The sequence below is a fragment of the Bolinopsis microptera genome, chromosome 10 (genome assembly GCF_026151205.1).
Source record: "Bolinopsis microptera isolate Bmic1 chromosome 10, MBARI_Bmic_1.0, whole genome shotgun sequence".
In the NCBI taxonomy this organism is placed as follows: Eukaryota; Metazoa; Ctenophora; class Tentaculata; order Lobata; family Bolinopsidae; genus Bolinopsis; species Bolinopsis microptera.
Genome location: NC_087081.1, coordinates 6,912,613 through 6,939,054, shown reverse-complemented (window position 1 = coordinate 6,939,054; position 26,442 = coordinate 6,912,613). Strand labels below are relative to the sequence as shown.

Genomic DNA, 26,442 nt, shown 5'->3' with positions numbered 1-26,442 from the left:
AATGCAAATTATCCTGAATAGCCTTCAGGATCCTGGCTCAATTAATCCAACCCAAAAGAATGTTGATGATCTTTAGATCCGACTCTAAGGAAACACATAGATAAGGTCGTCAATCTCAAAGAAGAGTTTACTAGTGGACAAAGGTATGGTGGACAAAGGTATGGTGGACAAAAAGCCAGTGTAAAGAAACCACAATTTTTTGTGGTTTCTATAAATGGTTGTACAGGAACCATTTATAGAAACCACTAGAAAACGTGATTAGGAATATTCTCAAATTAGTGCTACTCTAATTATGACGTCAACACTATATTATTCGTGTATCTCCATTAGTTGAAGATCCTTCTCTTCTTAAGATCGTGCTGCTATTAGTGTTTACACCACATGAAATTATAATTTTTAAGTAAAACGAATGAGGTACTAAAGATATAGATATTTTGGTTCCTCAATTAACGTTCGTTTATGGATCATGATTGATGATTTACTGTTATCCTGTTATCGACAACTTTACGGTTATCTTGGTGCACGAGAAATTAGTTTTATTATACAATGACGTTTATATCGCTATAACATTCGTATATCTGATAAATTACTCCTGCATAAATAATTCCATTAGTTAAAGTCTTTGGCTATTAGTCGTTAGACCACATGAAATTATATATTATTAACGGAATAAAGATAGGTCATTAGAGATCTATATCTTTAGTCTCTTTCTAGATTCAGTTAAATACTGTGATTACTTGTACGGTCAGTTAACGGCCATGTTTATGCAAAAGATTTGTAACCTTTACTGAAAACTTCAAAAATAAGACTGACAACCAAGGAAAAGGTCTCGATACTGATGGTAAGGAATATAGTTGCGATCAAAAATACTACTCTGCTACTATGCGGATAAGATATTGTATATATATATATTTTGTAGCTGTACTCCTACACATTAAAAGTCGTTGTTGATTAGATCTTCGAAATAAGTCTTTGCATCATTTTATTAAACATCGTTATCTCAAATTATTTGTTATATAGTAGTGTTGAAAGTATTAATAATGAAAGTTATTATGAAAGTAATATAATGCCCAATAATTTACACAATACGGTGCCCATTTTTGAGCGGCTCTTATCAAAAAGCTTTTTCTCCTTATCGGAGCAAAACGTTAAAAAAACACGGGTATCATAAAATCAAAAATACCAAATAGTGATATCATCAGAAAAAATATTCTAAAAACTTTCACGCGAAATAAATTAACTAACGAAGTTGATTGTATTGATAATGAAATGGATAATCAATATACTAAAGATCGGCATAAAAAACTAGACTAATTCAAGAAAATATGATGGATAAGAAGATGGCTACTGACCCGTCCAATCCTGATCACCATCAACACTACAACATAGTGTTATATTCTTAACGGAATTCTGAGGAATAATGAGAAACACATGCATCTTATCGAAACCGGTGCATGGTAGAGCACAGCAAGACAAGACGCCCTAGAAAAACTATCTGTCAATGAAGGAAGTTGGAACAAACTCTACATAGTAACTGCAAACCCTGATGCGGGACAGGAATATCATACCTAGCTCTGACTTAGTTCCGACCTAGTAGTGGTAGTAGTAGTCGTATATAAGTATATAGATCTTTAGCATCTCCCTATGATTGTTCAAGGAGTATGGTTAATGACACAGACAAGTTAACCGCTATCTTCATGGTGCATGAGATTTCTAACCTGCGCTAAAAACTTCAAAAACAAGGTTGACTGTCAAGGAGTAAAACTCGATACTCAAGGTAAGTGAGAAGTGAAAAAAACTACATAACATATTCTGAAACGATATAAGCTGGCAAATAATATTTTATTAATAATGCAATGTTTAATCGATTGAATTAGACAAAAATTGGTCACACCAGTTCCGCAGAAAAACTAGACTAATTCAGTAATTCTAGAGATCCGACCCCACTTCATCACTAGATAGTAGGTTAGTTCCGCAGAAAAACTAGACTAATTTTAGAGATCCGACCACACTTCATCACTAGATAGTAGGTTAGTTCAAAATACCGTGCAATTAATTAAGTTATAACCACAGACAATCATTGTGTGGTTAATCTATTCGGTTTGCATATCATTGTAACTATAGTTAAATTTGAAATTTATTTATTTTATTAATACTATACTGATAACCCACGGAGGATTGGCATGCAATCTTCTGGCACAATGTAGAAATATAATATAAAAATTTGTTGTTTAAAACAAAAGATTGGATTAATAGAAAAATGTCGTACGATTTTAATCAATTTTAATTAATTCACAATAACTAGCCACATAGGTAGATGTAAAATACATTTTTATTCGGATGGCGAGTGGAATGATGAAGGACTAATGTTAATATTTGAAATATAAATAAACCGCTTCGTTAATAATTTTACTTGCATACATGAGTCACGGTTTTTAAATATTCACGACCTTCGTGAAAACCCGTGCTTGAGTCTGAAAATCAGCGGGAGTTTTAGATTGGATGAAATTTAAATTGTTCAAAAACCGTTTAATAAAAAGCGCAGAATATGAAATGAAATAAATAATAATTAGCTTTTACACCTCCCATATGGATTTGCAACAGCACAGAAAAGTCAGGTACAGACCATCTCAGAGCGGATCTAAACGAGTTGTGAAAATATTCACAGCAATTACAACTAGATCATCTCAAAACAAATATGCAGCGAAATGATTTCTGGAGAATCTTTAAATTTGTACTCGTCATGGCGCGAGACAATTCGCGAAAGAAACTAATGTTAAGCAAAGGCAAATAGTTTCGCACGAGAGAGCGCTGCTACAGCAATGTTCATGTATTGGCAAGAAATTCGCCGACTTTCTTACGGTAATTAGGACACGTGGTAGTAAATCTAGCGACAACACCCCTGAATTCATCCAGGTAAGCAGCAGCTCATTAGGGACTGCTCATTACGAGGTGTCTGGAATAAAGACGATCAGCCCACGTGCAAACTGCCCACGTGCAAACTGCCCACTTTAAACTTCCCACGTGCAAACTGATGAGCTAGTATAGCTCTGACTGGTGTATTATCACTAATTGGGGTATTATCAATGAATTGTGTATCAATAATTGTTTTGTGAACTGTCTAAAAACTTTCTAAAGCTGTTTCGATGATGCGGAAATTACATGTAATGGAGCTGTCTGTGCCATTCAATGATCATGATCATCCACATTATATTTAAAATAGCGCCAATAAAAATTACATTAAACTGTCTGCTCCATTCATTGAGCATGACACACAAAGCGCATTAAATTTACGATAGAGCCAATTACACTGAAGAGATGTCTTAAAGAATGAACAAATAGAAAACATACCAGGTGTCATAACTACCAATTAATTAATTAATAAATTGGCTCAGTCTGAACTATAATGTAAAGATTATACGGAGGACACGATAATGTTAATAGAATTACTGCGTTTGTCAAATATGCTAATTGTGTACAAAAGGTGTTAAAATTTGAGGTAAAATATGGATTTTAAATTGGAGAAACCTCGTAAATACACAAAGTCGCTCACATCTCAGTAATAACGAATTTTTAAGTAACATTACTTTACGATTACATATTCACAGATTTCTGACCCAAGATCTAGTTATAGCTTGAATTTGTCATTTTCAAACGATCAAAGTGATTCGAATTTTTTATATTTCGAAAATGTGGTCGTAAGTGGCGAGGTTCAATGTTTTACGTGAAACTTTTAATCGTTAGAAATAAGTGTTAAACCGCCACTGCGTAAAGTAATAAAATTTCCATAGTCTATACGAGAATATACGGGAATAAATTCTGCGAACTAAAATAAAATCTTCACACAAAAATAAAGTTCCCCTCGTACAAAACGCAAAAGCCAATGAAATAGCACAGGCTACGCCAATGAAATATCACTTATTATACAAGCGCTATTTCCAGCCCACGAGACGGACTTTCACACGAATCAAAGAAAAACAAGTCCTTCTATAATCTATACTGTAGTCTGCTACAAAAACAACGAGTGGCGGCTTTTAGAACAGTTGCTTGTGTGCACTCAGCAGTAACGTACTACGACATGAATTATTGTAAGTATTCAGTGTCATGTAAAGTTAGTGAAAGAGGTATATGTTGTGTTAAGCGTGCTCAGTGCTCACATGGTACTGGTTACCATAGCATTAGCAACATGGTATAGCTGTTACCATAGCAACATCATTCTAGAAGAAAAGCGCGTAAAACTGTTTTTCTTCTTTCTTAGCACACTCTTTTTATGACTACAAATTCTTGCAAGAATGTACTAGATATTATTTTTGATAGTCTGTTAGTGTTACCTGGAGCTGTAGCTACTTTTTCTCACGTTTCAAATTTTTTTCCGTTAGACCGCAATAAGTCCGGCTTGTATATGTACAGAGAATCACGCGAGCCCACTAGAAGGTATTTGATATAAGTGCAGTTCTAGAAACATCCATTGCAGGTTCTAATATGTGGGGTATAGTTGTTAACAAGTGGAAACATTTAATTTATGAACAATCAGCTGAGATTGCTGCTAGAGGTATTATAGGTGAGGTAGTTGCTATGGTAACAGAGGTATTATAGATCGAAGAAATATCCTTTTACAATTTACCTAGACATTGCAGGAGACAAACATGAAATAATGACTCCAATTTTCTCCGAATTGGTATAAATAAAACGGTGACGTTGGCCGCCAGCCAACGAATGTCGGTTCGAGTAGATGTAGCTTGTTGCTATGGTAACGAGTGGGACAAGGTTCACTGCAGATGGTGTCCTCAGAAGTAAGCTGATCAGCTGATGTTTGACTGAAAGGCACAGCTGATGATAGCAAGCTAACTGCCAGTCTCCGTCTGAGATGTAGGAGAAACTGGCGAGGATGTAGGAGTAGGGTGAAAATATGATTGAGATGCAGATAAGGAAGTACCTGTGATTACTACTCAAACCAAAATGCGGGAAATTGACATTACAAATCTTACCTTAGCTTTGGTATCGAGAATCGGGTTAGCCTCGAAGTAAATGTTGTGACTACATACAATAACGACCCCGACATAACGTAATGAAGATATTAAAACCAATATATGGGCTCTGATATCGATGTAATTTTGATCGCGACGTCTTGGTAGTATAGTTTGTACAAATTTGTTTAATTTTTGTTAAACTTCTGTTTAATTCCCATAAACCAAGTATATGACGTCGGTGTGACTACTTCAGTTGCCAATATGCAGGCTGATTTATCAAAATTTATCAAATTAAGTTAAAAGTCGTTCAGACTTCAGATTTAATAGCAGTTTATAGTTACCCACCAGGCACCACCTAGTACTACTAGGCCATCAACTAAAAATTAAACTTTCAACAATTCAACTGTAACTACTAGTAGTAGTTACAGTTGAATTGTTGAAAGTTCAATTTTTAGTTGATGGCCAAAGTTTGATATCTAATAATTCTGAAGTTATAAGTTATGTAAGTTAATTAATCAAGTCAACTACAAATTTTAAAGTGAAACAATATATTACCAATAAATGGAAAAGAGAAACAACATGCTACCTGTACAGGGGGACACAGCGCTTGAAGATTCTAGACATCTCAGGTCTAGTGTTTGGAAGTCTCATCGCATATAGAGTGACCATCGTTACAACATTCAGATGGTGAATACCCTCTGTAAAGCCCCACTGTCACCGGAAGATACCCCAAACCTTTTCTCACAGCAAGCGTAGAAAAGAAATTTATCGAGTTTCACCTTGTATTATTAGACAGAACAACTTGTACAAGCGGGCAGAAATAACAATTGTATCTACCTTTATTATACTATAACTTTGCTTGTGAGTCGAGCAAGTATAATAGTCATGATAATGCAAAAGTGCATAGTTATCATAATGCATACTTGACTGTAATACAACACACTATCCGATGTTATGCGGAGTAAAAAGATCGTGGGAAAAGGAGAAACCAAAAATTGCTAGCAATAAGCAATTTAAACGAATTTTAAATACAATTTTTAGTATGGTTTGCAGCTATAGTTCTCAATTCTTTCTGGGAGGAGCTCCATCCTTACAATTGGAGATTCGACGTGAAATAACATGCTGCTACAATGCTAGTAGCCAATAAAGACACCACAGCAATCATTGGAATTTAGTTAAACAATAAATTATGTGAAGCTGGAATAATATGATGGTCGATCGAGGTCAGGAACTGAACATTTTATATACGTGAGCCCCAGCAATCCATCCTGTCATTCAAATTATTTATTTTATAACTTAGTGTTAGAGGTATATATGTGAAGGTGAAACAACATGCTGCACATAATTATAAATGTGAAAGTGAAAGTGAAACAACAAATTACCTGTAAACAGGGAGGCAGCTCTCAAACATTCCGCCCATGTCCGGTCTCAACTCCGGTAGTCTCAACTTAGCCAGGGTCTCAGCCCAGCTTCCTAACGGCATGTCCGACAGAGAGAGTTCAGCTACAGCAACACTATTTAATTATCCCAGCCTTTTTTTTCAGGAGACAAGCTAAACCTTGACAAGCCCCGTGTCTAGATTATGTTTCTGGATAACAGCAGTTGAGAAGTCAAGAAGTTGAGTGTGTTGCAATAATCTGCTTCTTGAGAAATACAGCAGATTCGGAAGCTTGTTACAGGTACCCCTCGTTACCAAGGTTACCACGTGCAAATACCCGTCACGTGTTCACCACGTGATGAGGGTTGATGTCTTTGTATGAGCTCTAGAAGTAGTGGAGGATGTCAGAAGTGGTACTACAATAGAACGAGATCGTAACAAAATATCAACTCAAGCACAATTATACTACATAACAAAATAACAAGCAGGGACGATTAAAGCACTAATTGAATAAATTGACAGATCTACCAACATATTACCTCATTAATTAATGAATATGTTAATGTACCTCACCCCAAAGATTAACAATAAAAAAGCAATAAAACTTTTGCACGCAATTATAAATCAATTAGGAGGTGGCAACAATTGTTATCACAACTTCCATGTTACTTCAGTGCGTGACCCAGGCTGGATTACGAGTTGTCTTGTAGCAATAAAGTCAAAATTAATTCATAAAATGACTGTAATTTAATTTAATACAGAAATTAAATTATGATTTATAAGATTCAAACATTTTATTATGAACTACGAGTACGATTTAAACTGAAAATATGCACGTGCCATTGCAAAAAGATCCTGCATTGATTTGGTCCCGGAAATTTTGTTGTCTAACTGAAATTCATTTTCTCTCGTTCGATCGCAAAACTGCAAGAAATTTTTCCGGCAAATTGAAGAGAGGTAGTTTTAGTTTGTGACCGGCTAAATTACAATTGTCTTGTAATTAAGAATAATTTTATCCATTAAATAATAAAACGACTGTAAATATGTCTTTAATTCAGATTTAAATGCCTGTTTGACTTTGAAGCAGTAAATACAGGTCATTAATGATTCACAAGGTCGTGTGTGATCCTCCAATTTTGTTCAATTAAAATTTGTTCATTTGATAAAATTCATACTGCTCAGGATTGCAAAGCTATATACAATTTGTTCGGAAAGTTAACAAAAGGTAAGGAAACTGTAAGCTGCTTGGAGTAACAGCAATGATTAGTACTCATTCAAAACGGGATACTCTCCGAAAGGTGTGATAACTATTGGTAATTTTTGTACAACAAAGCATTTGGAGGCCTCGTTGTGACTGACTATTATTATTTAAAATAGAAGGCGAAAAAGAATTTGTTTAATCATCTCAACGGATCATGCCTTTTCGGGTAATTTGTCAACTATCAAAATGAACTTGATATGTTAATTTTAAAAGAATGCAAGCACATCGGCACGTCCGTCTCATCTTAACACCAGCCGGACAACCGACCGGACAACCGTTCGGAAGAAAGGAATATTCTTATTATTTTGCCGCTAGAACCATACAGTCACACGGGTAATAACTAGGCAGATGCAGGGCAATTTCACGAACAAAAGTGTTGAAAGCTTGAAAGAAAAGCAAAAGATATCGATACGAGGAGCCAGTACAAATTTCAGATCACATTAAAGTAAATATCCCGCGGTATGAGCACAGCTAAATTGCGGTAGTAATGTAGCGTAATCTTTGGCACAATTTAGACTCCCCCAACTCGCCGGCTGGGGCGACTTTAAAATATGTAACCGGTAAACACCTGCGAAATGGCAGTACTACGGACGTCGTATTCCGGGCATGTTTGGATACTGGCGGTGTAAGAACAAGCTCACCATACTGGTAGACGGATGGAAATAGTAAGTTAAAAAGGCCGTCCAGACTTGAGAAACAGAGCTGCAGCAGCAGATATAAGCAAGCAATCAGCACTTCGCTACCTTCAATGTGGTATCAGATATATGTTACCTAATTTATTTCACAAGCATTGTGGGAGTTAAACAGGTGTTGTGTAGGTGTGGTGGTTGTAACGTACGGGACCAACAGTTGCTCGGCAACAATGGAACTGTCAGAGTTTTTCTTGGAATCTAGGTTTTGTCGGGGTGCCCTGATTTGTCTGGTTTTTATATTATTTCCGGCTGGGGTTACAGGCTGATTAGTGACTGCTACTTTCAGCGAGTAGACTATCCCTTCTGTAACACTTTTTAGATCATCAACGGTTTTGGGTTGATGGGTTTGCTGTCGTCAAACGTTTTTAGAATCAAGGGAGGGTTATGAACTCGCTTGAGTTGTACCGGGTGAAGTATACAACTTTCAGTTGCAGCCACCGCCCGGATACTTTGAGTCTTTAGTCGTTCGGTGTTGTTATCGTGTGTCTATTGCTAATTTAGTTTCACTACTGTGATTTAAAGAATCTAACTTATAAATTCGATTAAAATAAAAAATCACAGTAATCGTCCGTGATTCGCGGCAACAATCACTATGAGAAGAACAATTTAAAAATCCTATCACGGGTTTTGCTTTAATAAACGTAAATTGCTATTTAATAATAAATATTTAATAAAGTACATGAATTAACACAACGTCAAAACTTGGTACTGAACTAAACTCGACTCTGAACTTTGACTTTCAAAATGTCGATTGCTCTCTTAGTACTTTAGTAGCATGTTATTAGTAGCTAACTATAATAATCATATATAAATATAATTATGAGCGCCGTTTAACTTCCCGTCACGTACTCATTCTCTAAATTTTACCTTTCTCAGCGACTTTTATCTTGTACGAACAAGTGTTCATAGGTTTGAGACACATTATTCTTCTCTTGAGTTTTGGAACTAAGGGGGGGGGGGGGGGGGGGAGGGGGTTCAGACTTCAGCAATAAATGGGAGGACGATAAAATTGGATAGTTTACAAATATATGACATCTATCTTAGCTCTGCAAAAATATTATCTTTCACCGCGATTTTCAAGATTTTCCCTGCGATTTCCCCTACTTTGGCTTGTCGCGGCGCCACTATTTTTTGCCTAAATTATCGCGATTTTCTTTTTTCCTTGGACTGACCTCTGATTTAAAAAGATTAGTTGTCTTACCTGTAAAGGGCCTGGGAGTCCATTCCAAAGTATAATATGGGTTCTGCAGAAAAATGATTTTGACAGTGGATTATTTGAGGTACTGCGGTGGCGTATGAACTCTGACTTAAAGTAGGTAAAATTGATGACACAATAGACAAACTGTCGAGTATAAGTTTATATCAGAGAGTATTATAATCGAATGCAAGAAATAAATTTCTAATAATAAAGCATATGACACATACTTTAGTAAAAAATAATTACACAATAAATTTCATTTTAATTACCACTAATTCAATAATTCAAATTGTAATATTGAAGAATTAGTCGATACAATATGCTGAAAGTATGCCATTACACTAAAACATCACAGCCATTAAACGAAAACATCGATTAATCATCGAACCTCTATTTCTTGGAATTCTATTTTTTTGTTCATGAAAAGTCACACCTATTTTTCCGCCGAAAGTAAAATCCGCTCAATCATTTATACGATAACTAAGATTCAAGGTTTTCTTTGTGTCTATTTTTATGATGTTTTAGAATTTTTGCCAAAATTTTACTCCATTTACCGTCCGCCGCTATCTGGCCACTGGGTAAAATCCCGATTTACCGCCGTTATTTTCCTTTCCCTGAATAGAATTTAAAAATTCGATCGCTTTAAATTTACAGGATAACTAAGTAGAAAGTTAAAATAACTGTAGAACTTGAAAACTTACGTGAGATGAGTGAGAAATTGTGGTGGGAAATGTAACTGTAGAGGATCAGTCGGCATCGCAGGCTGAAGACAGAGGGAGTGGCCCGTAGTAAGTACAATTACTGACCTCTACTATCAAGATTATACAGCTAATGTTAACGAGAGTACTAAGTTGTAGAGCAGAAAGATTGAGCGAGGTGGGGTCTATACTTAGTTAATTTATGTATAACCCCTCATGAAAACCTGTTTAGCAATTTCTAAACTTTATATATTGTAACAATAAAAATAATATGATTATTAACAATAGCATAGGGTTAATAAAACAAGGTTATGAATTATGATTGTACACTTATTATGTAACAAGAAAAATTATAATAAAATGAAGCATTATAGCTCTTTTCCCCTCTGAAGTCTCATCCCAGATCAATAAAGCACGTGTATGCTGTAGCATTCACTATGTTCTTACGTATTAATGGAGCAGGGTAATCCTAGAAAAAATGCAAATTGTTGGAAGACTCGGTATCGGGCTTTTGCTACATTTGTTGTAGCACTATGTTACAGTCCATGTTACAGTGCACACTGCACATGTTACAGTTCATGTTACAGTGCACACTGCACATGTTACAGTCCATGTTACAGTGCACACTGCCCATGTTACAGTTCATGTTACAGTACACACTGCACATGTTACAGTCCATGTTACAGTGCACACAGCACATGTTACAGTCCATGTTACAGCGCACACTGCACATGTTACAGTCCATGTTACAGTGCACACTGCACATGTTACAGTCCATGTTACAGTGCACACTGCACATGTTACAGTCCATGTTATAATGCAAGGTTTCATATTCGGTGTAGGATCTCCATATTATACCTTTGAAACCTGACAATAAAAATATGATTTTAAAGAAGTATGTTATCTTACCTAACAAGTTCGTCAAAAGTTGAAGTCTCCTTTAGCTTAACAGGTAATTCCATGACACGAGATGTATCAATATTCCCGCTTTAACAGATATCTCCGCGAAATAATATAATTATAAACAAGAATCGTCAAAAAAACAGAAAATCTTGAGGAAAGTCTTTAATTACGTGTACCTATAGATGTATACAGTATACCAATAGTAAAAGATAAATCATAAAACTCATCGAATAGTACGAGGAAAGCTTCAAGAGAGTTACCAAAGTTAATCAATGTCAAATAAGATGAATGATGATATTTTAATATAATTCGTCCCCAGTAATTAATCATATAGATGAATAGAATCACTCAAGAGAGCGAAAAATGAAATATATAATTCCGGTAATATGTTGTCATTGAAACAAGCTAGTGTATAAACACGGAGGAATGTTGATACTTCATACTACAAATAAGCAGTACGTGTTTTTGAGTGTTTGAACCTCATTCCACCCTCTAGTCTCTAGACACGAGGTTAAGAACTGTCCTGTAATTTCCTTTTCTGGGAAATAATGGAGCAAATGAACAGATAAAAATATAAAGTTATACCTACACATTTTTCTGTACTATCTTATCTTACCTAGCAAATTCATCAATAGTTTGGGGGTTGATAGTCAAATCCATGCCACGAGATCTATCAATGATCTTATTCTCGCTTTAACAGAGATCTTTGTGAGAGGGTATAAACATTAAACAGGGATCTTTTAGAATATTTTTTAAATTTCCTTTAAGACAGAACGGCTTTAAGGAAGTGGTTAATGAGCATAAAGAGTATAATTACTGATTTAATGAGCATAAAGTGTATAATTACTGATTTAATGAGTTTATTTTTTCAAGTCGACTCCAGAAAAGAAACTCGTTAAATCGGTTATTATTATAATATATGCGACTCTGCAAAGTCCAGAACTATAATCGGTTGTTTTAAACAATATAGCGTACAACGAATGGTAAAATCTAAAACTCGTTCATCGAATACGAGGAACGTTATTAGAACGTTATCAAATATGACCATTAAATCAAAAATTACACAAATTTCACATAAAGATGTGGGTACCAAATTCTAATATAATTCCAGACTTTAACGATCACTTGTAATTACTCTAAATTATTATAATTTTCATGGTGACACTTCATGCGTATTTTTATTACAAAAATAACTGTAATTAAAATTTCATAAAGTTAAGAATTTTTGACTGATAAGGGATCCGACGTAAACCGTGTTGCTTCAGTTTCAATTGTGATAATCCTGTGATAGCACGAGCCACGGCGGTCTTTTCTAGATTGACATTGATTAGTCACCCGAGCAGTAAAATAGTAAGTTAACAAGTTTTATTTGGTAAGCGAAAGTTTCTGCTCACATCAACTTGAAAGATTTGTTGAAATAGCGCGGTGGTATCTTATAACGTCATATTATACAAGACTTGACAGTTGGCAGCGACGTATAACCAGTAAGATAAGTAAAGTAACCAGTAAGTTAGTAAGTAACGACACAGCTGTTGATTTGATTTGAAACTTTTACAAAATAGCAAATATACAAATGTACAGCAAATCGAACAAACATATAAAATGGGCCGAAATGTATAAATGCTATAAAGCGTGGGTCAGTGAAACAAGTACAGAGGACAACTTTTAAAACACGAGGTTTATGGCCGCCCAAAGTCTCAATAACGTCACCTCCACCTAGTAATAAAATTATGAAAAATGAAGTGTGAAACAAATTATGAAATATGAAGTGTGAAACAATCAAGAAATAGCTCGTATATAAATTATAAAATTGTCTCTCAAATACAGATAACGTCCGAAAACTATTAAGATACGTAATACTCATTCAAATACTGATCAGTGTCCGAGAGACATGAATTGCTTCACGGTGGTTTCTTATCACGGCTACAGACTTTCCCGTACCGGATATAGTGGTCGAGGTGAGTCTGTTCAACCCTCTTCTTCTTCAGGTCGGTAACCAGATGTTTCCTCGTTGCTCGTTCTTCGCTAGATCTATCTGGACAGATCCATACATTTTTGTGGGTCTCGACTAGCCTCAGTCTTCCTGTTTTCGTGTATGATTACTGATTTAATGAGTTTATTTTTTCAAGTCGACTCCAGAAAAGAAACTCGTTAAATCGGTTATTATTATAATATATGCGACTCTGCAAAGTCCAGAACTATAATCGGTTGTTTTAAACAATATAGCGTACAACGAATGGTAAAATCTAAAACTCGTTCATCGAATACGAGGAACGTTATTAGAACGTTATCAAATATGACCATTAAATCAAAAATTACACAAATTTCACATAAAGATGTGGGTACCAAATTCTAATATAATTCCAGACTTTAACGATCACTTGTAATTACTCTAAATTATTATAATTTTCATGGTGACACTTCATGCGTATTTTTATTACAAAAATAACTGTAATTAAAATTTCATAAAGTTAAGAATTTTTGACTGATAAGGGATCCGACGTAAACCGTGTTGCTTCAGTTTCAATTGTGATAATCCTGTGATAGCACGAGCCACGGCGGTCTTTTCTAGATTGACATTGATTAGTCACCCGAGCAGTAAAATAGTAAGTTAACAAGTTTTATTTGGTAAGCGAAAGTTTCTGCTCACATCAACTTGAAAGATTTGTTGAAATAGCGCGGTGGTATCTTATAACGTCATATTATACAAGACTTGACAGTTGGCAGCGACGTATAACCAGTAAGATAAGTAAAATAACCAGTAAGTTAGTAAGTAACGACACAGCTGTTGATTTGATTTGAAACTTTTACAAAATAGCAAATATACAAATGTACAGCAAATCGAACAAACATATAAAATGGGCCGAAATGTATAAATGCTATAAAGCGTGGGTCAGTGAAACAAGTACAGAGGACAACTTTTAAAACACGAGGTTTATGGCCGCCCAAAGTCTCAATAACGTCACCTCCACCTAGTAATAAAATTATGAAATATGAAGTGTGAAACAAATTATGAAATATGAAGTGTGAAACAATCAAGAAATAGCTCGTATATAAATTATAAAATTGTCTCTCAAATACAGATAACGTCCGAAAACTATTAAGATACGCAATACTCATTCAAATACTGATCAGTGTCCGAGAGACATGAATTGCTTCACGGTGGTTTCTTATCACGGCTACAGACTTTCCCGTACCGGATATAGTGGTCGAGGTGAGTCTGTTCAACCCTCTTCTTCTTCAGGTCGGTAACCAGATGTTTCCTCGTTGCTCGTTCTTCGCTAGATCTATCTGGACAGATCCATACATTTTTGTGGGTCTCAACTAGCCTCAGTCTTCCTGTTTTCGTCAGAATCTGTTGAACCGCTGTAGAGCTTGGGACAGTGATCTTTACTGGTCGGATAGTCGTACTACCTGGCCTCTTCCTGCCGACTCTAGTCGCTTCGAAGTGAGGTTTCTCCCCAATCTCCTCCAGAACTGCGGTTACTAGCGCTGGAAGCTGTTCTCCCTCTTCTTCTTTCAACCCAAACACAATCAGGTTCTTGCTCCTGTCCTCCTCTGCAGCCACACTCTTCATCACCTTCTTCAGGATGTTACTGTTGCAGACCGTACCACTTGCACTGTTCTGTTGTACAGCTGCACTGTAGCTCTTAATCCCTGACTCCACCGTTGTTTGCACTGTCTTCTTAACCGACGTCTTAAACAACTCTAGTTCTTTGTCCTTCTGCACAAGCAGCTGGCCCTGCAGCCTGATCAACTTATCCTTGTCTTCTAACGCTTCCGTCTTCAAGAAATATATGATCTCCTCCATTTTAGCCATCTGGCATTCATGCCGTTGAACGAGGTCTATTGCTTCCACAAGCCGAAGTGCCAGATGCTTTTTATAGACAGTTGGAGCCATAAATATTTCTCTGTCCATATCTCCACAAATATCTCTGTCGTCGATTTTCAGTTCTTTTCCCAGCGTATTGAACCACTTAGTAACACTGTCCTTCAATTTTGTCTGTTCATCATACTCGAATCCTTGAATTTGGTCCAGAGATTGGGTCACCTTACGATCATCCTCCATAGTGTACTTGTATAGGAATGTACAAGTACACACGCAAAGGCTAACTACACGGTAGCAGCAAACTGAACTTATCGCAATTTACAAAAGATAAGAGAGCTTGATAATTGCAACGTAAGCTACACTGACTACACACTAAAAAAAACAAGAAAATAAGCGGGAACAAATCAGTACGCCGTTTAGAGTGAGTGCATCCATAGTAAAGTAATCGTAGCTTGATTTAGGAGGCAGGTAATTATACACTCCTTCATCAAGACATCAACTTTAAGAATTAAGATCATAATTATGATTATGACGTTACGAGATCCATTTAGAAGTAGGTGGGGTCATAGTCGCGGTGAGGTTGTCTTTCTGAAGGAACCATATCATATTCATTAAAACTGCAAACTTGTTGCATATTTATATTTTTATAGAACACTTTTAAATGTTTAAAATTGTTCTAGAATTAAATATTTTCAATAAGCTGAGTACTTACCAAAGACACTGTCTTTGGAAGACAGGAGCGTTACCGTAACAACATACCAGTAGCACTTACCGTGCATTACCATGACAACATAACACTTACCGTGCATTTCGTAGGATTAGCTCGGCACTTCCGCCGTATTCCCGCCGTATGTGTTCCATATACAGGTACTTGTGAACCTTGTAAACCTTGTAAACCTTGTGTTTACAGATCAACAACAACAAAACAAATACTAGTGCGGACGAATAAGAAGAGAAAGTAAAAGTAAATATTTTAGGGCAAAGTATTTAAAACATGGACCTCAGTTGTTTGAATAATAACTCCAACAAGGATTATGTATCCTATATTATATAGCTAATAGTCAGATACAGCTCATATAATAAGATAATAGAACTACATGTTGACCAGATTGACAAGCAGCAAATATCAAGGCAAAACTGACGACTCTCTCGTTGAAGAAACGTCAAAAAAGGCGTAACTACAATTATTATACTTTTATCTAAATAAGAGACACTGCCAAATTATTTCGTGCTAGTCGTAGTGCTGTTTAACTTCGTGGCGTAACGTAACTACTTGTAACGTCCTCGCCTAGATTTAATTGTTAAACCAGAACTTTCCAGAGGGTATAGGCCATAAGGGTGTTACAAGTAATTTTATATTTATTATTTATTGTTATTGTCTATTTGAGACTGTTTAAAAAAGTCAGTTTTGAAGAGTCAGTTTATACTTTATAGCCTCTAGGAGACAGTTTAAAGTTTTTTTAAAATCGGGTTTAGCAAATTTTACATAACCAACTGAGAAAACACTAAACGATGCAATGATTGGATCCAAGAAAACCGGCATGTTCGAAAAGTTTAAAATCAAAACTTTCAACACCAGACTACACACACATATTATAACATTATGGTAACAAATATTAACTAATTCACATATCTGCATGTATCTACGAGATTAATGCACGTGGTGATAAGCACAGGAAGGTCTCCCCGTCCACTTGACTCAAGTTAAGCTCTTTATATGTACAGTTCGCAACTTTAGACTGAAGGAGAACAAGCAGGATAGACCTCGCACTGTTATAATACTATAATAAGATAATGCTAGTAATATACAGTGTTGCAATCAGTGTCTTGTTATTACTACTGTCAGCGAGGGAGTCACGTCACAGCTACGTCACAGCTACGTCACAGCTACGTCACAGCTACTTGCTAAGCAGTCAGATAGCCTAAATGACTAAATATTTGATGATATTTCTTAAAAACTCTGTTTTGTTTGTTGCACGCCGCATCTGCTGGAGTTCAGAGACGTTGCCTAGCAACAAATTATAATAATACTCAATTTAATTTTGGTGGCCTTTCAGATTTGTAAAAATTTCTCACTTTGTGTTTGAAAAACTATTTATCACGCTTAACATTTTAAGTTAATCAAGTTTAACAACAATACAAGCTTGGAATTTCTTTGAAATATTCGAAACTTTCTTCGAAAACGACGAAAAAAAGTAACGAGCACTTTGAGCTTTCTTGTTATATCAGAAATAAAGTCTAACATTTGTATAATTTTGTAAAAATTTCTCACTTTGTGTTTGAAAGGTTGAAAAACTATTTATCACGCTTAAAATTTCAAGTTGAAGTTAAACAACAATACAAGCCAAGGTGTGGACTAGCTACACCTGTTTTCCATCCCATCAGATAATAATAGTCAATAAATGTAATAGATTTGTATTGTTGGAATTAGTTGTTCTACGAAAGCGACAAAAATAAAGTATCCAGCAATTTAAGCTTTTTTGTAATATCAGGAATAAAGCCTATTAAAGTTGTTTAATATTTGTATATTAAATTTGTCACGCTTGAATTAGTAGTTTATTTGCACTTGTCTCACCTCGCATGTTTAAGTGTTGTTTTTGAGGTTATCATCACACCAATATTGCTATGGTAACACACCAGAACAGGTCTCTTCTACACCAGAACAGGTCTCTTCTACACCAGAACTAAACAGTGGATTAGTGAATGCCCTCAAGCGTCCACGTAATGTTCGTCTAAACTCTAAATAAAGTCCGATAAGATAAGTTATCTCTAATTCCGCTTCAGCAGAATCTTTAAAGCATTTCAATCTTCGTCAATGAAATTCTTCGTATCACTTCTACTAAAAGGAGGCTAGGGATTTTACAAACTGTTTCAACACCAGAACGAATAACGATATATTATGCAAATACCAAATGCCAAGATTAACGATACATCAAACCTAGATACGAGGAAAGAAAACCAGTATATTGGTAACAAGCATTGTTAGCTATTGGAAAAGGTGTTTCGAATTAAAGCAGTGTGAAATTGAACTTAATTATTGTATAATTGCTTTTAATTAGCAACTGACACGGTAACAATGCAGACTGTTACTATGGTAACACACGCCGACACATTGCTAAAGTAATACAACCAACGTATTTTCAAGCACTGTCTATTTTTAAATAAGTTTCGCCCTAATGAACAATTGCTGAATAACAGCACTCTAGGTTAAAATAAAACAGCTTCAAGGCTAGACTTGGGCAGTATGCTGCCGTAGTTTTAGTTGTGCAGGATATTCACTATATTCACTAGTGGTTTCTGTTACTATAGCAACACTGTTCACTTGTGGTTTCTGTTACTATAGCAACACTGTTCACTTGTGGTTTCTGTTACTATAGCAACACTGTTCACTTGTGGTTTCTGTTACTATAGCAACACTGTTCACTTGTGGTTTCTGTTACTATAGCAACACTTTTCACTAGTGGTTTCTGTTACTATAGCAACACTGTTCACTTGTGGTTTCTGTTACTATAGCAACACTGTTCACTAGTGGTTTCTGTTACTATAGCAACACTGTTCACTTGTGGTTTCTGTTACTATAGCAACACTGTTCACTAGTGGTTTTTGTTACTATAGCAACAAAAAGTAACATAAAATCACTGCACCGCTAAACAACAGCAATTGAGGTGATAACAATACACCCCTTTAAATATAGACATCACGTGGATGACCAGCCCTCGGCTTCAGGGAATGTTGAGGTAGAGACTATTTTACTGTGATTGGGCGACTCCGAAGTTAGGTTTTTCAATTTTCGTACAATAGTTTATGTCGGATCCTACCATACGATTTTCTTGAAACTTTCCATAAAGTATGATGGTTATAGGTGGAATAATCTGTGTAAGTTTGGGCGAATTTCTATTTGCCAACCCTGAGATATCACACAAAAAATATCTCTCAAATCGGTGGTTCAGTTCCAGTGAAAATGCAAAATGATCTAAGATACATACAGTCATCACTAGGGAGATTACTACAGTTGTTACTATGACATAATAGTTGCTAACGTTGTAAGGGCTTTATGCAGAACCATACAGGTACAAGCTTGGTATTGCAGATAGTTTGATATAGTGGGATACTATAAGGGTATGTTATAGTAGGTGGCACTGGACGTGAAGCACCTACTACTACTCAGTAACACTAAACACCTAGGTGTTATACACTCCTTATATGGGCATCACGTGGGAGAGGAGAGGGCTCATCTCTTTACTGAAAACGATCTTACTCTGAACTACGCACTAGTCCGTATACAATTTACAAGAACGAAGACATTACGAAGAAGTACTAACGGGTGCTCATGAGGGGATATTAAAGTGGAAGTATATCTATAGAAAACTGTGGGGATTTCAGGAATGTTTCAGATCATTGTTTGTCCATTAGCGTAGAGTAAATTTTGAGCTCAGATATTTAATATAATAAGGCTGCTGTCCCTCCACTGATCAAGCTCCACAAAGTTTTGATCTAGCTTCTCAAACAAAGGGGGACAACAAAGATGTTAAATTTTGGAGCTTTAACAGCAAGTGTTGTTGAACTACTCGAGTAAGGGACTGTATAGTTTCTAAGTCAATCAATTGGAATCCATGGTGCACATTATCAATTAAACTTCATTGATTGAGTGATCTGTTGACTGTATTTCTCTGCCAGACCTAACCAGAAAATAATTGAATTAGCAGGGGAAATTGAAGTTTAAAACTGAAGATACTGCAAATCCAAACCTATTTTTATTGTCAACGAAAATGATTTATGTTGGCCTTTAAAATGTGTTTAAACAATATGAATATAATTGTTTGAATCCATAGATAAAGGTCAGCCCCTTTTTTGGCCTTACACTATACTACTTCTAATAGCAAAAAGGTTAACACAGTGTACGGTTTTCTTCAGCGGCTAAAATAGTGAGCTTGTGTGATCGGTGAAAAAAAGTGCGGATATGGAAAACCGCTTTGTAAATAAGTTAATAAAAAATTCCATACAATGAGTAAAATCAAAAAATGAAACTTTACCCTTTTTAGTTTTTAATCGTGGGAGCAGCCTTACATTATTCAATTCACGAATTTTTAAATAAATTTAGACAGTAAAGTCGTATAAGCCCGTAAAGTCGTATGAGACCTCCGGTTTCTATTGAAACATGTTTAATTTTCCAGAGTTTCCATCCAGCTCAGGTCAAGTTTTACGTTTCACGCTAAAAATGTTAGTATATCATTCATCACATTATGTTGTGTTAATGAATAATGATGCTTTAACTATAACCTGAGAAATTGCAAAATAACTTAGCGTTGACTGCACTTAATCAGTATTCAAAGAACGCTAAAAACTCCTCCTTGAAAACACAAGATTAAAAATAATAAAAACCAATAGAAATATTAAAAACTAGATAAAAATAAAAACACCAACCTGCACTCCACCATCAACACCTGGTCTATTTGAAGATGACCAAACATTGAACTGTCCACCTTCAAGAAACGCTCTAAATCTTTACCCTGACTCTTCTCTCCCAGCTGACCCTTCTCCCCCAGCTCCCTCCCTAGATTCATGTCCATGAGAGAAGAAGATCCAGAACATGCCTCCTCTTTTAAACTAGAACACCGTGAACTCCTCCCCTCTTGTTGGTGGAATGAGGAACTCCTCCTTTTGTTAACTCCGTTACATTCCCCGGTATTCAGGTCCTGGACTATCTTTATCTTGCGGGAGGGTCGTCTACAGGGATGGATGGTTGAGGTGTTCTGGGGTCTGTCTTCAATAGCAGCTTTCTTTTTGGGTTCAACAGGTGATGTGACAGTAGGTGATATTTCAGTGATATTGGGTAAAGAGCCGGTGGGTGATGTTGCAACAGGTGATGTTACTACAGGTGATGTTGCTACAGGTGATGTTGCTACAGGTGATGTTGCTACAGGTGATATTGCCACAGGTGATATTGCTACGGGTGATGTTGCTACAGGTGATGTTGCTACAGGTGATGTTGCTACAGGTGATGTTGCTACAGGTGATGTTGCTACAGGTGATGTTGCTACAGGTGATATTGCCACAGGTGATATTGCTACGGGTGATGTTGCTACAGGTGATGTTGCTCCAGGTGATGTTGCTACAGGTGATATTGCTACAGGTGATGTTGCTACAGGTGATGTTGCTACAGGTGATGTTGCTAAGGATGATGTTGCTACAGGTGATGTTGCTACAGGTGATATTGCTACAGGTGATATTGCTACAGGTGATGTTGCTACAGGTGATGTTGCTACAGGTGATATTGCCACAGGTGATATTGCTACGGGTGATGTTGCTACAGGTGATGTTGCTCCAGGTGATGTTGCTACAGGTGATATTGCTACAGGTGATGTTGCTACAGGTGATGTTGCTACAGGTGATGTTGCTAAGGATGATGTTGCTACAGGTGATGTTGCTACAGGTGATGTTGCTACAGGTGATGTTGCTACAGGTGATGTTGCTACGGGTGATGTTGCTACGGGTGATATTGCTACGGGTGATGTCGGCAGAAAAACATCCTCAGCATTACCCATTGGTTTTTTCATTATGAGATCTGAGGTCTGTAGTCAAATAAAATGTTAAGTTGAGAATCCACGGCAGACGTAGTACCAGCAGAGTGTCGACACACAAGAGAACTAATGAACAACCACAATACCGGGAGCTGGTATGAGGTATCTACAACATTATTATTACAACCAATAATGTTATTAGCATGGGTGCACCGTTCGTGTGACAGGTGCATTTATCTGTTTCCCTATTGATGTTTTTATAACTGTTTTAACAAATGCGTAATATTCATTAACTTAAATACTTTTAACACAACTAAGTTTGACTTTGTTTAGAACTTTCAATTCTACTAACATGATGGGTGGCAACCGCCCCACCAAAAAATGTATCATAACCCCTCCCTCCTTTTCTGGTGGAAGAAAATTGTAATAGCTGTGGTTTGTGGCTACATTTTTCCAATTAATAATAATTCACGCTACTTAGAAATGATAAATATTGATGATATGAAATCATTGATAACACTATGAAAGGAATTAGGTGATATAACAACAAAAAGTAAGAATACGAGTTGAGAAAGCTGATAAACCAGACACTGACTAGGCTATCCAGTATCCACTCCGGTAATCGTAACAGATAATTATCTCCGATACTTTGTTTAAAAAGGTTATCTGTTTATCTAGATAAAATATACATTCATCGGTAAACAGACACTAAACAGTAAGACTAAGAGATAAAGCAGCTACACTGACCTGAACTTGTCCTTGGCAAACCCAGGGATATATCCCTCCGCCAGCACTGTGAAGTTCACCTCCCTCTTCAGGAAGTGATCTGTTGCACTTTCCTGGGTACAGGGACGACAATCACTGTCCGACTCGTCACTGTAGTCCACGTCCTGGTCCGGGTCTCGCTGGAAGTTCCCGAACCCGTTCCTACGGAGGAATGTAGTAGGACTGAAGTCCTCTGAGAGAATCTGGGCACGATTACTACTGATAGTACATGGCTCAACTACATTCTTCTTTTTCTTCAGGGGGATGGGGAGAGAGGGTAACACACGGGAGGAGGACTTGTTCTTCTTGAGGGGAGGAAGACGGTTCTTGGGCCGGGACAGAGATGTGATTCTGATCATTGTTATCTAAATAAAGTAAAGTTTATGACAATGGTTATAAATGTCGGAAGTGTGGTTGTTTAACAAAATTGTTAAATTCTTCAGAAATACTAGAAAGCCGAACGTTATTCAGCTGGAAGTGTCGGTACACTTGCGTTAAAATTGGAAAAAGAAGATGCAATGCAGACTATTACAAGCTAGTATATAATTAGAATACCACGTCCAAGTGGGTCGGATAATAAATTGCATCCAGCTCATGCATGGTACAAGATGGAGAATTCCAGCAAAAGTTTTAACCATGGAAACAAAGCACGAGTTCACTCCTTTCTCAGGCCAGGATTGAAGCACTTTCATATCTCCTCTGGCCACAAACAATGCAAGTTCAGATGTGAGATTTCTTCTAGAAGAGAGCTGGCGAAGATTTACGTAGGTATCTGTATACTATTACTAGTTTAACCCTTATCCAAATATGATAATTTGCTAATATATACTATATTTAATAGGCAGCTTTATAATATAGTGTTCCAACCGCAGCCGACTACGCATGGTCATTTCCGAAACTTAGTCAATAGAAAAGATTAAAAAAGACGAGTTGGTTAGTTATTTCCGAGAGAAAGAGACAATAGAATAGATTAAAAATGAAAATCTTTCGTTAGACCTACAAAAATAGACCATATTACTACGGGCTAGTGATATAAAAAATCGGCATAATTTATTATTGCAGTAAGTAAACCAGGTGGTAAATTTATTTGGAGCAATGGTAAGATCACCATGGTGATTAGTACGATTGCCATGGTGATTTCAAGACGGTCATTGGTCTGCCGTCAAATAATCCCATCAATTATCACATTAAATTAGTGTTGATCAGATGTAGATTTATAGATGAAAGGGTGGAGGTCCTCAGATTGAATAAATATAGTTAAATGGCCAAAGACCTCATGGGATCGTAGGGCCACGCAGGGTAATGTACTCACTGATAATTATTTATAAATATAATATATTTATTATCATATGAATGGACTAGTCAAAGTATTTCTCGGATAAACATTACTGAATGAACCTACAAGTCTCAAATAAAGTAGAATTTGATGTACTTAAGTACTTAGTGGCCATTAAAGTCTGAAAATGAAGTTTATGTTATTGCAACTATTTCATTCGTTCCAGTAAAATCCGGTGTTGAAATTTCGCAATAACATGCACTGAAAACAGAAGTTTTTAAGAGTCATTGAATGAATTGATAATTTGTGCTTGAGAAAAAATTCCTACGATGATAAAACAATTGATTCGTCCAAAACTGAAAATTAAAATATATCCCTTACCTCAAACTCTCATCCAAACCCATATAAACCTTTACCCTAGGCCCCTACATTTACCCTTTATCAACATCTTTAACTGAATAACACGTGCCCCTAATCTAGTCCTGACTTCCACCCGGACCCTATAAGTTTTAACATAAATTCTATGCTTTAATACTTTCAACAACTGTCAACTATATACGTTATTAGTTAATAAAGTAAAGCTGGAAAATTTAACGACGATTCCACCCAAAGGGTGCGACTATCACCGCATCAACAAACCAAATGAATAACACAATGCTAAAACTAATCCTTAGGATCGGAAATCAACGTCATACATGATGACTCATGAGGTTTCCCGCTCGTTCGAAATAGACAGCTCACATTTGAACAGAAATATAATTGTTTTCCCTAACGGTGCCGGTGGTTCAAAGACCTATTTTAATAAATAAATAGCATTTTAATAATATCAACATTAATAAAAATTAATAAATGCTTTTAAGATGTAACAGCTGGAAATTTAAAATTCCCGAGGGGACAGAGAACGCCGAAAATGAAACTGCATCTGAACTGTCAAACTTGCACAGATTCTAGGCTTCTGTTGTAAAATATGTGGCTTATATAGAACATAAGATCTCATGCCGCTGGCGCCATGGGCCGTGAATTAATAGCTTTCTATTAACGATTTATCAACCAACAGCACATGTTGAGCTTGGAGCAGCTATTTTTGAAATTTGAAACTGACTTTATAAAGTCATAAAGAATATAGCAAACTTTGGAGTGCCTTGTTTTTTCAGCTCAAGTGTAATGAGTGCTGATTGCGTTGTGGAAGTCACACAAATGTCCGCTACCTAATGGTTTCATCTTATCATCTCAGAACCTTCTGATGAGGAATAATTTGAACTGTCAAAATGACATCGTCAGATAACAGAAACAGAAAGAATGGGGCGAATAACGATAATATATATCGGACGATTTCGATTTTTTTTTCTGGGAGCAGAAACTGTATGTCCCCGGTAAGTCGCTAGGAAACGTCTCGTGCAAGACACGGAAAATGCAAGAACCCAACGTGGCCAATTTGCAGCTTGCAAAATATAGAACAGAAATACCGACAAAAGTGTGAAAAAATTCAGCAAAATTCACACGTCTCGGAGAATTACAGCATATGGCTATATAGGTACCATGGAAACCTGGTAACTGTGTAACTATGGTACCTGATTACCTTTGTTACCACTAGTTACTTCCCACACAGTGCACGCACGGCTGGATGATTTGGATCAATCTATCATCAAGCCACTTGGTAATTACTTAAGAACATGCGATAAGTGAACTAGCCTTATCGGCAAATAGATGTAATGCGAACAGGCTATTAACCGGCTATCAACCGGTTGATCTAACGTTGATCTAGTGTGTCAGTATGAACATCTATTTATCACAAGTTCGAAATCATTTCCGGATTACTAATATCCTGCTTCTCGCTGAGTCGACTCCAGAAAAAAAAACTCGATAAAATCAGTTAAGATCAATATTTAATTCCAGAACTATGCGTTATCCGAATAAATCTATTGAGAAAGCAAGCTTGTATCGCCTACCCAGATTCACCCGAAGTGAAATCTCCCGACTCGTATACTGACCGATATATCAACGTACCTTTATGGCCAGCGCTATGAATTGTAATTAACAGCAAGGAAAGAAATCTGGAAAGAAAAGAAAAGTGGGACAAGTTACTGCTCTATTTTTACCAAGAAGTAATGGTCTATCTTTACTTTGACAAGAAGTACATACACTTCAACTCTCTACCAAGCACTATATATTATATAATTAAATAGTGCATGGCAGAGGACAGAAAAAGGTGGGAAATGAACGGAAAACAGAATTCAGAGGTGCATGTTGGTCCGGAGTACGGTATTTAGAATTCAATGGCACAGTGTTCGTGCCTTGAACAACCCTCAGCTGACCTAGCCAGCTTGAAACTGGGTAAACTTAAGGTTGCAGTTTAAAATGTATATGGATTTAAGACAATGGAAATAGCGACTATGAAATAAACAAATTAAACATGGCGTAATAATTTAAATGATGATTAACCGTGATTTAACAAGACTGATGGACGAGGGGTTCGTGGCAAGCGGGTGGGAGATAAGCTTTACTCTCAAATTATGTCGGAGTGATATCATTTACAAAGTGCTATTATCTACGTAATTCTCAGTAAATTGCAGCACGCAGAATTGCTTGTTAAATACCATTGACCAAACCCAAATAAACATGGTCTGGAACCCAAAAAACTTGAATTGTCGAGAGTTGATCAGTATAGACTCGAGTGAAAATATGTGTATTAAGAATCAAAACTGCAAAAACAGTTATCAATACGATTTAAATCACTCTGCCAATTTCTTAGTGATATTTAACCTTTATATAGGTCGAGCCTTAGATAATATGACAATCGTCATACTTGCTATATCCGCACAACTTAATTTAATAAAGAAATGACAATATATTACCATTCACTTAATAATGTGAAAATCCCTTTTCACATGAGCCGTCTTAAAGTCTTAAGAAAAACTTTACTTTCAAATTGTTTCGGAATGATTTCATTT

The 26,442-nt window shown here is 36.4% G+C and overlaps 2 protein-coding genes across 6 annotated transcripts in view; both read right to left on the bottom strand.

Annotated features, from left to right (window-relative positions):
- The window catches only part of LOC134821752 (Krueppel-like factor 6), a 93,733-nt gene extending 92,707 nt beyond the window's left edge, over positions 1-1,026 (bottom strand). Inside the window, exon 1 of one of the 2 annotated variants that reach the window (XM_063832497.1) lies at positions 1,002-1,026. The gene's annotated coding sequence lies outside the window, so the exon portion shown is untranslated. The remainder of the gene's footprint in view (positions 1-1,001) is intronic. The other variant, XM_063832496.1, reaches the window with a different exon arrangement.
- Positions 1-26,442, bottom strand: part of LOC134821753 (calmodulin-like) — a 104,362-nt gene that overhangs the window by 26,585 nt on the left and 51,335 nt on the right. The window contains exon 1 of one of the 4 annotated variants that reach the window (XM_063832500.1): positions 22,198-22,583. The exons of the other annotated variants lie outside the window; for them this stretch is intronic. Coding sequence (XP_063688570.1) covers positions 22,198-22,574 — 377 coding nt within the window. The 5' untranslated portion in view covers positions 22,575-22,583. Of the gene's footprint in view, positions 1-22,197; positions 22,584-26,442 lie in introns of those variants that run through there. 4 annotated transcript variants of the gene reach the window in all.